The sequence below is a fragment of the Emys orbicularis genome, chromosome 23 (assembly GCF_028017835.1).
Source record: "Emys orbicularis isolate rEmyOrb1 chromosome 23, rEmyOrb1.hap1, whole genome shotgun sequence".
Lineage (NCBI taxonomy): Eukaryota > Metazoa > Chordata > Testudines > Emydidae > Emys > Emys orbicularis.
Window position 1 is genome coordinate 5,456,871 of NC_088705.1, and position 12,885 is coordinate 5,469,755.

The 12,885-nt window shown below is 47.6% G+C and overlaps 1 protein-coding gene across 2 annotated transcripts in view; it reads left to right on the plus strand.

The window, feature by feature from the left end:
* The window catches only part of CSMD2 (CUB and Sushi multiple domains 2), a 518,793-nt gene that overhangs the window by 365,054 nt on the left and 140,854 nt on the right, over positions 1–12,885 (plus strand). For both annotated transcript variants that reach the window (XM_065421846.1, XM_065421845.1), the window contains exons 25-28: positions 2,134–2,336; positions 6,470–6,661; positions 8,918–9,056; positions 11,050–11,237. In XM_065421846.1, coding sequence (XP_065277918.1) covers positions 2,134–2,336; positions 6,470–6,661; positions 8,918–9,056; positions 11,050–11,237 — 722 coding nt within the window. The remainder of the gene's footprint in view (positions 1–2,133; positions 2,337–6,469; positions 6,662–8,917; positions 9,057–11,049; positions 11,238–12,885) is intronic.

Consider the following 12,885-nt stretch of genomic DNA (forward strand, 5'->3'; position numbering starts at 1 on the left):
AAATGGAAATCTGCAATTCCTCCGCTCCCTCACACACAGACCGGCTGAGTGAGCTCTCTACTACTGCATTAATGGAAAAAATGACTCTGTCTAATAGAAACACTTGGAAAAAAATATGAGGACGTCTAGTCACACAAGAAACTATTGCATACATTTGCAGCTTAGTATATATTAGTCCCTGATGCTACGTTCTGACTTATTTTTTTATTTAATCACTTTAATAATTGATGCCCTGCATGATCTCTACAGGTTCAGGGTTTTTTGTTTTTCTCTCCAGGTTTTACAAATAGTGACATTGAATTGTGTTATTTATAGGCTGTTTCCATCTTGTGCATATATTCAGAGGGGGTTAGGTTTTGTTATGTGTTGGCATTTGATATAAAAACAATAAAAATAAAGTTAAAGAAAAGAAAAAAATAAATTGGGCCCCAGGGACCCAGCCCACCGTCCATTGCACATACTTGCCCTGACCGCATGTGGGGCAATTCCTAAAGGTTTATTGTTTCACTTGAATGTGGCAAAGGATTCAAGGATGGAAGTAGCACAATGAAAGGGGAGAAGGAATGAAAGCAGGGAGAGAGGAAAATTAGAGGGAGGCTCGTACGTTTGCTCCCCCATGATTCCCATTTCCACAGTCACCTGTTACTTGGATCAGACCTGTGCTGCCACCTAATGGGAGCTTCCCAGCTCGCCCATTTCCTTCTGTGCCCTGCTTCTCAGGCCAGCCCTGCACTGCACCATTGCAAGAGTCCCCTGGCTTTCGTCTCTGAACTCTACTTAGACCTGTGTTGTGTTGTTTCAGTGCTCCACTCAGACCTACCTTGCAGCATCATGGTTCCTATCCCCTGACTCCATCCACTGCTGTGCTACCCCACTCAGCCTTGCCCTGCACCTTTACAAGAATTCCCCTCATTTCCGATTTTCCACAGTGCTCCCAGCTCAGCCCTGCCCTACAATGTTCCAGAAGATCCTTTCCCATCTCCCCTGTTTTACCCCGTTTCCCATTTCAGACCTGCATTCCAGCATTCAGGATCCCCCCCCCCCCTTTATCGATAGATACAGGCCTGTGACAAAAAGCTCTTCCACTGGGAAGCAAAAGGGGAGGACACTGGGAAGCAAAAGGACAGCCAAGGTTGACTCATGCAACATAGGGATGAGATGTGAATTAGATGCATGCACATCAATTATCTTAAAGGGTCCCCGCACATTTCTTCTGGGTTTAGAACAGCTTCACGGTTTTACTGTGTTTGTCTTTATCTTTAATAAAAAGAGCTCAATAAAACACTATTGGATGCACCTCGGCAGCCCCTTCACTGCTCCTGCACAACTTCCTCACGCTTTTCTGTGTCAACTTGACTTTAGTCTGTCTTAGGGTTTTACCCTCCCGCCCATCACCCTAGTAACTGAGCGCCTTCCACATATAATCAATGGCAGTAGCGAAGTCCCTAGTGGAGATGTTCCCACTGACTTCAGTGGGCTTTGAATCAGGCCCTTAGTCTCTCTGGAGAAGTTTTAGGGTTGGTTAGTGATTTTGGATGCCCGGCTAGACATACCACGAAGGGGCCTGATTTTCATAAAGCGCTGAGTACCCTGTCCCCTGGAGTCACTTTTCATCGGTAGCTCACAAAGGAGATTATCTCTGTTTTACTGACAGAGAAGCTCAGAAATAGAGAGGGGAAGAGACTTGCCCTAGGTCAACCATCAGGCCTGTAGCAGTGCCTGGAACAGAGCTCGGGTCACCCGAGTTCCCATCCGCTTCCCTGTCCATTCGGACATGCTATCTCTTATTGGCATCAAGCCCATTTTTAGCTGCATCCACAAAGGACACAGACTGTGCTGTCGTCAGGCCGGATCATCCTGGAATGGCATACCAGTACTTTTGCCCGCATGGAAGGTGCCATTTTGTTCTCAAAATGGTGTCCTCCACTCAGCGTGGTGTGTGCGAGGACACATAGAATGGAGGACTCCATTGGGTAGAGCAAAATGGCGTCCTCTACATAGCTTGTTTGTGAGGTAAAGTTGGCGGGGGTGTTCTAGTAAGTGCCCATTCTGGACTACACCACTGGATGCCTACCCTCGTATTTAGTTTTGCAAAGGATTCTGATGAGAGTTTGTTCCTTTTCCTACACGCAGGCTCCATTTCATGGTTTTCCACACGGAGGAATTCCACGACGTTCTGAGGATATGGGATGGGCCGGTGGAGAACGGGATCATCTTAAAGGAGATCAGCGGCTCCAGCTTGCCCAGCGACGTCCACAGCACCTTTAACTCCGTCGTCCTTCAGTTCAACACCGACTTCTTCACCAGCAAGCAGGGCTTCGCTATTCAGTTTTCAGGTAGGCGCCACGGAGACTCTGTTTCCTCAGGGTTGTATGGGGCTGGTGATGAATGGGCACGCACACCACTCAGCGTTCATTGGACGGGCCACGCCTTTGAGTGCCGCTGATGTGTGCCTACCGTAACATAACGTAACGGGGAAGAGCACTGCATTCCATTGCGCCGTATCCAGGTTCACTGGGATGAGCTTGTAAATGGCACCGTTGATCATGGGAAATACGTTAGGAGGAATTGTGGGTATTTGTCCCCACATCTCCACAGTTCCTTGTGAGGTATCCCACGGCACCACAATGCACAGTGAAAATTTCCCGCAAGGTGATGCACCTGCAGGCGGCATGGAGGGCACTGGGATGCCTACCCACAGGGCACCATGCCTTTGCCAGTGTTACCTGAGGCTGTGTGGACACAACGCCGTAGCACAAACAGTCCAGTGTGAGTGCACTCCACTGAAATCGCTCGGTTAATGGAACTTTACCAGTGCAACTTCAGTGTGTAGACAAGGCCTGAGAAGTTGTGTCCAGTCTGGTGGCCCTATTTGTAGTGTCACATGCAGTGAGGGTGGGGACTAGTGCGAGACCTGTGCATTGTATTTTGAAAACATAACTGGTGCAAGGTATGTCACACCAGTGCAAACCCATTTTGCACCAATCTACTGTGTCTGCACTGAGAGGATTTGCACTGTGATGTAGTTAAACCAGTGCAAATTTCCCTAAGCTAGAAAAGCCCAAAGGGGATTTTGCTTTGCCCAGAAAATATTAACGGACTGATTTTCAGAGGCACTCTGCACCCAAACAATGGGAGCCGCATGCTTATTGCATGTCTGAAAACCAAGCCATAAACACGGTGTCTCATGTACCTTATGTGCTGCACCAAATCTACAGATGGGAAGACAGGCCAAGGTTTGAAAATGACTAATGATTTTCGCTTCCTCCATTTTTTTTTAGTGTCCAACCTGAGACACCCTAGAGGGTCCTGATTTTCCGAGTATGGGTGCTCAGCAGTTTCTGAGAATCAGGCCCCTTTATGATGACCCAGGTTGGGCCCCCCAAAAATTGAAGCAACCCAAATCAGTCGTCACCCTTGAAAATCCTGGCCTTAGTCTGTTTGTAGCCCAGTGTTGTTGTTTTGTACAGCGTCACTGTATATAACATACATGGCCTGACTCTGTGCTCACTGCACGGGCCCTGAGCCTGCAAACACTTACACACATTGATTTCAATAGGGCTACTCAGGGTAGTAACATTAAGCATGCATGGACCGGTTACAGAGGGCCATAGTTTGTAGCTCTAGTGGCAAGGCAGGGCTGTATCGGTTTTACTGCAGTAGCCAGGCTGCAGTGTTCCTGGATCGCTGAGTAGTGGCTTCTTTGATATCTAGGCAGCAGCTCTTGTCCCTGCTTCCAAGTTGTTTTGCGAGCTGATTGTGCGATTCTGTTCTTGGTACCCGAGTGTGGGCTGGAGAGGTGCGTGCATTGCAGGTAGAGCCCTCCAGGCAAATCCTACCCGAGTCAGAGCTCCTCCTGGGAAGCACAGGACAGAGTGGTGGCTCAGTGCCCTTGGAGACAATGCTGCATCCTCTGCTCTATGCCTGGCTTGCTTCATGGGCTGGAATGGAGCAGGCACATTTTTCTGACTCACCCTAACTGCTGTGGGGTGCTGGAAGAGAGCAGGGACTATGCTCCCCAGCAATATTTTGGCCAGCTCCTGCACTGGGGTAACCGAGTGAGATGCAAAGTCCCTCCAGCTCCTTATGCTGGAGCTTGCCATAGCATGAGCTAATTGCACAGAGCCAGGTTACTATAGCAGAAAATAAGCTCCAGGCAGCTGTCTGATGTAGAGCTGCATCCTACAGCCTTTGTTCGTAGGGTGTGATCCTGTAGCCAGAGACCTGAGCTCAAACATACAGGCTGGGATCTGGTATAATTTAAATATATATTTATATAACCTCCCCATCTCCTCCAACTCCAATGCTAAAATGCAGGAGGCTAAATAGTTTTATTGCCATGGGGACATTATGGTGCAGATCCTCAGCTGGTGTAAATCAGCGAGGATGGAACTATGTTGATTTACAAGGGCTGAGGATCTGTCCCATTGTATTTTTTTCTGTTGCCTCGTAAGGACAGCTGCCAGGATGCTAGGTGAGCACGTCCATTCCTAAAAGTTCAGGCTTGATGCGTCCCAGGGCTCGAGGCTAAATTCCACTGCCACGCAGTGACAGGGAAAGCTGCTAGCGTATCAGTTTATTTTACAGCATATGTTTGACGCAGGATTGTATAAAAATGCCATGTAAGGTTAGTGGATGCCTGGGCGTATTAAGTAAACATGTATGTGCAATGCATGCGTATACATCAGACTTGCATTCTGTGTTGCACACTTGAACTTACCATTCCCCGAAGCCTTTCCCAGCTGGAGGAACAGATGCTAACTGCAAAGTAAAAGTGTGTGTGTGTGTGTGTGTGTGTGTGTGTGTGAGAGAGAGAGAGCGAGAGAGAGAGAGAGAGAGAGAGAGAGAACTTTAAGGGGAAACAGAGACAAGAAAAAGGGAGAAAAGTCATTGCTTGGCACAGTGTATTTAAAGAGGATAGTACAGTCAGCACTAATCATCTGCATTATGCATCTTGGCTTCTCCCCGCCCATCACCCAGTTATTGCAGTTGAGTTAACAACACAAGATGAAGGATGGTCTTGGAGTTCAGACACTGGTCTGGGACTTGGGAGGTGGAGGTTTATTTCTTGGCTTTGCCACCGATTTCTTCTGTGACCTTCAGGAAGTCATTCAGTCGTTCTGTGCCTCAGTTTCCCCATCTGTAAAACCAGGGCAGCGATATTTTCTTCCCATTTACAGATGGTGTTGGGATAAATATATTAGTGTGCGTGGAGCACTAGGATATTATGGCAGTGGGGACCATATTGAATCCCAGAGGGACATATGTTCACCTCCCACACTGTTTTGTGGAATCTGCACTTACGCTGGATGCAGCAAGAAAATCAACATTTGCAGCTAGCAGAGTTCCCTGCCGCAGGAGTATCATTAGGTCAAATAACAAGGCTGCCTTATTCTAAAAGTCTGGATAATTTTCTGTCCAATATTTGCAGCGATGTAGGTTAAGAGTTCGCAGATGTCAGTGCTTGAGAGAGCAAGCAGATTGCCACAAGGATACGACAAGGAGGGTTTAAAGTCACAGTATAAACTGTGTACACTAGATCTGGCCAAAAATGATGGGAGAGGAACGTGATAGAAATAAATCCCCATTTTCCTCAAAAAATTCAAAAATCTAAAATTGTGAAATTTGAAAAATGTTGATTAGCTCTATAATTTCCTGAAAGACTGGGAAATAATTTCCTGAATAGTAGAGCTGCTTGGAAAATTGTAATTATTTTTTGCAGAAATTTTTTTAAAAGTTTGTTTTATCAAAATTCTCCACAAAAATTGTTCCTACTCCTCCCCCGCCACCCTACCCTTTTTCCAGGGACAAAATTGAAAAGGGAGGAAGAGACTGGGGAGGGGGTAGAGACTGGAATTTTCCATTTTTTGGATTAAAAAAAATCAAACAAAAGAAAAATGTACAGCGAAGATTTTTTTTTTTTTAACTTCATAATAAAACACCATTTTTTGTTGAAAAATGTTTTGGAAGGAAAAATCTCAGTTGGCTGCACAGCCGTATTGCCTTCACAAATCAGCCCCTTCTAAAATCATGAGATTGGCTAAAAGATCATGAAATATTTTTTTAAAGATGCATTTGGGGGTCATCTTTCTCTTCTGGTTTGTGAGCCTTTAGATCACACTCACATCGCATTTTTCAGCTTTACTCTGCATCCACGAGGTCTAGAAGCTTCCGATGTTTTTTTAATCAATGAAAGCCAAGAATACCACATGATCCTATGACTCCAGGTGCTGGGGCTTTACAAAGAATACCAGATAGTGTGAGAAAAGCATGACAGTTGTCAACACTGTTCTTGAAGAATTTCCCCCACCCCGCCAACAAAAAATGTTAATTGAAAAAAAATTCAACCAGCACTTCATTTTCTTAGGCATCATATAGAATGTGCAAGCTATAGAAGGATAAGCTAGGCCTGGGGAGGTACGCAAACCTGTATTTATAGATTTGTTTGTTTGTTTTTTGATACTCCCAGTTTCCACTGCCACCTCCTGCAATGACCCAGGGATTCCCCAGAATGGGAGTCGGAGCGCAGACAGCAAAGAAGCAGGTGACTCCATCGTCTTCCAGTGCGATTCAGGATACACCCTGCAAGGGGAGGCCAAAATCAGCTGCGTGCAGATTGAGAACAGGTTTTTCTGGCAACCCGACCCTCCCTCCTGCATAGGTATGATCTGTGCAACATTTCTCTGATTGTACAGCAAGGGGTCTAGGTTCCCCTTGCTAGGGTGTGTTGGAACATGTTGCATATTGAAAGGGGTAGAAATCCCAACTGATTTGGTGGATAAGTACAACAGGGTGCATAGGGTTCACACAGCCAGTGGCAAGGGGTTAGAATCCATATCTGAACTTGAGGACATCATCAGGGGTCTGTCCTGCCATGTGGGTGAGGAGGTAGAAGTGGGGAAAGCTATCACCTAGCTACGCTGTGCAATCAGGTTTGCCAAAGGGGTCTGGTATATAAAGCCCAGCGCGCTCATGATCCCTGAGCACAGAAAGGGAGGAGAGTGAGATATTAGGTAGGAGGCAGGAGATTGTCTGGGCAAGCCAATTATTTTTGGTTGGGGAAGGACCTTGGTTGGGTGACTTTTGTGCAAGGAGGTAACATATTCTGAATCACAAGAGAAAACTGTCTGACATTCTCCATGGGTTCATAAAGACATAAAAGAAGCTCATGAAATCTATTATTTTTTTCAATACGGCCAGAACATATAACAATTGTCATGCTACGCACATAAAAGCAATAAATGTTAAATTAGCTGGCTAATTAAATGTTAGCCAGATATTAGTCATCCTGTAACCTTTATTCATGTTTATGCAATGTTACCCCAAGCAACTTAAATTAATTAACTCCATTTCTTAAAACAGATTTAAAGCCAGCTGGGAAACTTTTATGACATGCCCAGAATTTGTTTGCTGCAGGACAGCTTGATATTTGAAAGACTCTGTTAATAATCTCACATGGCATCATTTCTATCTGATGCTGACAGCCCTTTTAGTTGTCGTGGAGCTGTAACTAAAATCACAGTGTTGTGTATCTAGGTATCTAGCTAATCCCCTGTTGAGTTCTCATTCACATCAAAAGCTGAGATCTTAGTTCTTCTTTCCAGGGAGTGGAACTGAGGTGAGATGATCCGGGCTAAGGGAATTCTCATAGGGTGTCTTCAGTGAAGGTCATTTGACTTAGAAAGAGCCATTGTGGTGGGTTGCTTTTGGACAGAGCCCTGGCAATCCTTTTTTAGGAGATGCAAGATCTCCCAATAAGCTGGGGGGGGGGGGCAAACAGCAGTGACAAGGTTCTCTTTCAATGACAAAGGGCTTTTGGAATTTTTGGTGGTCAGATACTATAAATGATTCTACAATAGCCTTACACTATGTTGCCTAATTACAGCTGGTTGAAAAGTGTTTGGAGTTTTTTTCCCCCAGTGGAACATTTCCAGGTTTTGGTGAAAAATAAAATACTTTGATTCTGAAATACCTCTGCGGTGCCTCCTGGGAATCGTGGTTCAGGTGTCTCCTGCGTCCATTCTTCTCTCTAAACTGGGCTCCCTGGGTGGACTACATCTCCCATGATGCATCATGGTATCCCCTTTTGGTCTGAGGAGGTGCGGAGCATCTTGGGAGATGAAGTCTAATCCATAGAGGAGAATGGGAGTATGTAGCAACTGAACTACAGCTCCCTTGAGATACTGCAGCAGCATTTCATATCTATATAAATGTTTGTTTTAGGGTGTTCAGTTTTTTGACAAAAATATCAAAAATCTCCCTGGAAAGCCGACACATTTTGCGAAAAATGTTGTTTCAGTGAAAACCAAATTTTCTGTCATAAAACAAGCTTAATTGGAAACTTTTCAACCGAATGCTTAGCCTTCCTGGCAATGCAAAGTAATCATTAATCCCTGACAGCACGTGTTTTCACTTCTTGAGCAGGAGCCTTGATTTTGACCGGGAGCTGCCTAGATAATGAAACAGGAAGGCTCGGGGCATCTTTTCTCTCTCTCTCTCTCTGATGATCCATTCGTATCTCTTATGAAAATTATAATGGGCTTGGACTGTCTCTTGCTATGTGTATGTCCAATGCCCGGTATAACAGGGCCCCAGTCTCGGTTAGGGTCCCTCAGGGCTACTGTATCACAAATAGTATCTTATTTCTCTGGCAATCTAGCTGTCTGTCTTTCCATCTCTCTCTCTCTCTCCATATGGCTGTTTGTCGCCATCTAGCCAACCATATTTCCATCCATCTCTTCATCTCTCTACCGAAATCTCCATCCATCCATTTCTAAATCTACCCTCCCCATGACTTCCAGGTGCACCTAGTCCACAGCTCAACCCAGGAATCTAATTCCCACCATGGTCTGTTGTTTTCCCCGTATGGCAGAATGTGTATCACTATCCCCCTCCCCCCCTTGCTTTCTTGTTTCAGCTCCCTGCGGAGGGATCCTGACGGGGCCGGCCGGGGTCATCTTGTCACCGCGGTACCCTGAGCCCTATCCCCCGGGGAAGGAGTGCGACTGGAAGTTGACGGTCTCTCCCGATTATGTCATTGCCCTGGTATTTAATATGTATGTACCCATGAGCAGCTCAGCTGCTCCCTTTCAATTCTGCTGGGACCTGTGGGGAGAGGGGAGGAGCTAAGAAGTGGGGCAAGGCCTGAGGTAATGGGCTTGCCATTTGCATCACCTGCTCTCTAAAGGGTTGTCCCAGGGCTCCATGGATCAGTTTCTTAGAGAGCCTTAACCAGACGTACCAAACCTGCAAAAAAAGCAGAAATTGGGCTTGGTTTTGGCTTAATTGGCTTGTGAGTTGCTTGTTGGCTAGTTTTTGGCTTGTTGCTTGTTGTAGCTTGTTGCTTCTGTTTTTTGATCGGCTCCCGGCAAGCAGGAGCAAGGGGGGACAAACAGGGGCAAGCGGGACAAGGGGGGGAGAGAGTTAGGAGTGCACAGCAGGCCCACCACAGTCCCAGACTGCATGCCGGGGGGAACTAGTCACATAGGGTGTTGGGGTTTGTAGGAATTGGCTTGTTTTGAAATGGGATTCGCTTGATTTTTTTGGCTTATTGTGAAAGTCGGGGGGCTTATTTACCACGTGAAAGTTGGCAACTGTGCCCCTAACCTATGTCCAAAGCAAAGAAAACCACTTATATCCCGCCAGTCTCACCAAGGATGGTGTCTGGTTCCTGTAGTGTTGGCTGATTGGCTCCCATGTTTAGCCTCAATCCGTCCCGGTTGGGAAGAGGATACGTGTATTCCCACCACAGCCCTGCTTTATTTGTGCATGTGTTTAAAGAGCATAACCCTGGTGCTATTGCAGAGCGAGTGTCTGCCATGCCCCCCGTGAGCCCCCCGGCCCTTCCAGCTCCTGTTAATTCATTAGCGGGTGTTTTCAAAGGACTGGATCCAAAGTGTGGCTGGATCAACAGGTTAATCCTTTGGGCCATGCTGCCTGTGGCCCATATGTAAAATCTGCACAGAAGCTTATGGACTCCTCTGCCCTCCAGTGCCTGGAGAACTCAGTGAGACCTCCCTCTTGCAGCTCACACCCACGCCTGTGTCAGTGGAGGGGTCGAGCAGCCTGCCCCAAAGGCCAGGAAACGTGAGCTTGGTCAGAGTCACAGGAGACACTCAGGCTCCACTGGAAATGCCCTGACCCTGTCTCCCAAGAGCCCAGATCAGGGGACAATCAGCCAGGGTATCTCAACTGATCTCCACTGTGTAGATGCCACCTCAGGAGAGGGGCCGGTTGGTCCATACTGCTCCGTATCGCCTGAGGAGATTGACCACTGTAATTCCTGGACAGGATCTAGTGTAAGACAGAATCAGACTCAGGTTACACCTGGCACAAAGCTTGGGCTGGATCTAGAGCAAGTCTGGAGTTAAAACACTGTCGAGCTCAGCCCTCTGCTCTGCCTACCGTAACCCTGAGGTGGCTTGAAAGGGGCATCTTCCCAGGCCTGGGTGGCAGACTCAGGAGCAAGGCCTTGTCCTTCCAAGCAACAGCTGCTTGTGCTGCTGGAATCTTTGTCTACTGCTTATGCCCTCTGCACCTTTCAAACTTCCCTGGGGGTACTTCGAGGGAAAGAGCCATCTCTCTGTGCTCCTCACCTTTAATTTGCACTTTTCAGTAACCGCGGTAACGGGCATCTTGAGAGACTCTCTGCGTGGAAGAGCAGAGAATGGCAGCATTAGTAGATGTTGATTTGTACAGGATTTTTTTCCCCACCTGTCACCAGGGCAACCTTCTGGTTAAGGCTGGACAGGGGCTTTGGAGAGCTAGATTCAATTCCTACCACTGCTATGGGCAGTGTGAGAGACTTCAGGCACGTCAGTTAGTCTCTTGGGACCTCAGTTCCTAATCTGTAAAATGGGGATAACAATCCTCCATTTCCTCCACCTGTCTTGCCCACTTAAATTGGAAATATCATGGTGGTGAGGCTGTTTCCTTACTCTGTGTCTGTACAGCACCTAGCACGCTGGGTCCCGATGTTCTGTTAGGCCTCCCGATGCTCCCACAATACACGTAATAGTTCCAGCTCTGCTTGTTTTGTTTCTTTCCCAGCTTTAATTTGGAGCCCGGCTACGATTTCCTCCACATCTACGACGGCCCCAGCTCACTCAGCCCCCTGATCGGGAGCTTCTACGGCTCCCAGCTGCCCGACCGGATAGAGAGCAGCAGCAACAACCTCTTCCTGGCTTTCCGAAGTGACGCCTCCGTGAGCAATGCAGGCTTCGTGATCGATTATACAGGTAACCCATCGACCGTAGCGTGTACCGTGCCCTGCCGTTCTTCAGCCCAGCCCGACCCAGTGGAGTATGTCAGAACCACCCCCACTTCGATCAGGCCTCCTGGATGAGCCATAAGCAGGAGGATGCTTACCCAATTGGTAGCTATAGGAACCCTCCCATCATCAGTCCTGCAGTCTGTGTGGCTGTTGCGAAGGCCAGCAGGGAGAGCAGCCGATTGCTCTCCAAGGGAAAAATTGTCGAGAAGAGTGGTTGGGAACAGGGACGAGATTCATACACCAGATCACCTCGTCTGACCCGCTGTACAGCACAGGCCACCAACACCAGCCAGCCTGCGCACACTAAACCCCGCTGCTGACATTAGACCAGGGTATTACAGCCCACAGGAGGGACCCAGGTGCACCAGTGCCCGAGGCCCCCGCAGTGGCAGGTAAATGATTATGTGAGATAGACCCAGGTAAGCCTGGCAAGCGACCTGCACCCACACGCTCCAGAGGAAGGTGAAAAACCCCCAACGTCTCTGCCAATCTCACTGGGGGAGGGGGAGAATTCCTTCCCAATCCCACATGCGACGATCACTTAGTCTGTGAGTATTTGAGCAAGAACCAGACAGCCAAGCACCTGAGAGAGAGAACGCTCGGTGCCACCTCAGAGCATTGGTCCAGTGTCCCATCTCCAGCCAGGCCCATCACTGATTCTTCAGAGCAAGGAGACCAAAAAAACCCAGAATACAGTGCGGGGAAAAGATCCCTTCCTGACCCCTGCAACTGAAACCCTGAAACATGAGCTTTAGGAATATAAGACATAAAGTGGAAGGGACCCCGAGGGCTGCCATGCTCTGCCCCCCACCATCTCAAGTAGCCCCGTCTTTCAATACCACAAATTGATCCAACTCTCTCTTAAAACTAATTAAATTGTTTGCCCCACAGCTCCTATTGGGAGTTTGTTCCAGAACCTCACCCCACTTATGGTTAGAAACCTTCTAGTTTCCAGCCCGAATTTGTTCATGGCCAGTTTATCCCCATTTGTTCTTGTGTGGCATTATCCTTTAGCTTGAATAGCTCTTCTCCCTCCCTGGGGTTTACCCCGCCACACCATGTATTTACAGAGAGCAATCCTGTCTCCTCAGCCTTCTTTTTGCAAGCTAAACAAGCCAAGCTCTTCCCATCTCCTTCCACAAGATAGGTCCTCCATTTCCCTGGTCATCATCAGTAGCTCTTCTCTGCACCTGAATTTCAGTCTGAATGAATCTTTCTTGAACAAGGGTGACCAGAACAGCACACAGTATTCCAGGTGAGGTCTTACCAGTGCCTGGTACAATGGCATTAATCCTTCTCTACCTCTATTGGAAATGCCTCGCCTGGTACATCCTAGGATTGCCTTTGCCTTTTTCACAGCGGCATCACATTGGTTTGAGGTCAATCAAGTCCTCTGAATGACCTGATTTGTAAAGTTTCAGTTACCGTCAGGTGGGAGCAGTCCCAGGGGCCTGGCTTCAGTGGAGGCTTTGGGAGGTGCCAGCTCTCAGAGTGGTTCCCTAACTGAAGTGGACAAGCTCACCAGAAAGTACAATGCTGTGATTCAGCTTCATTACTGGCTGCAGAATTGACTCTGGCATCCACATTAGCATCAGCAGCAAAGAAAGGGCAGG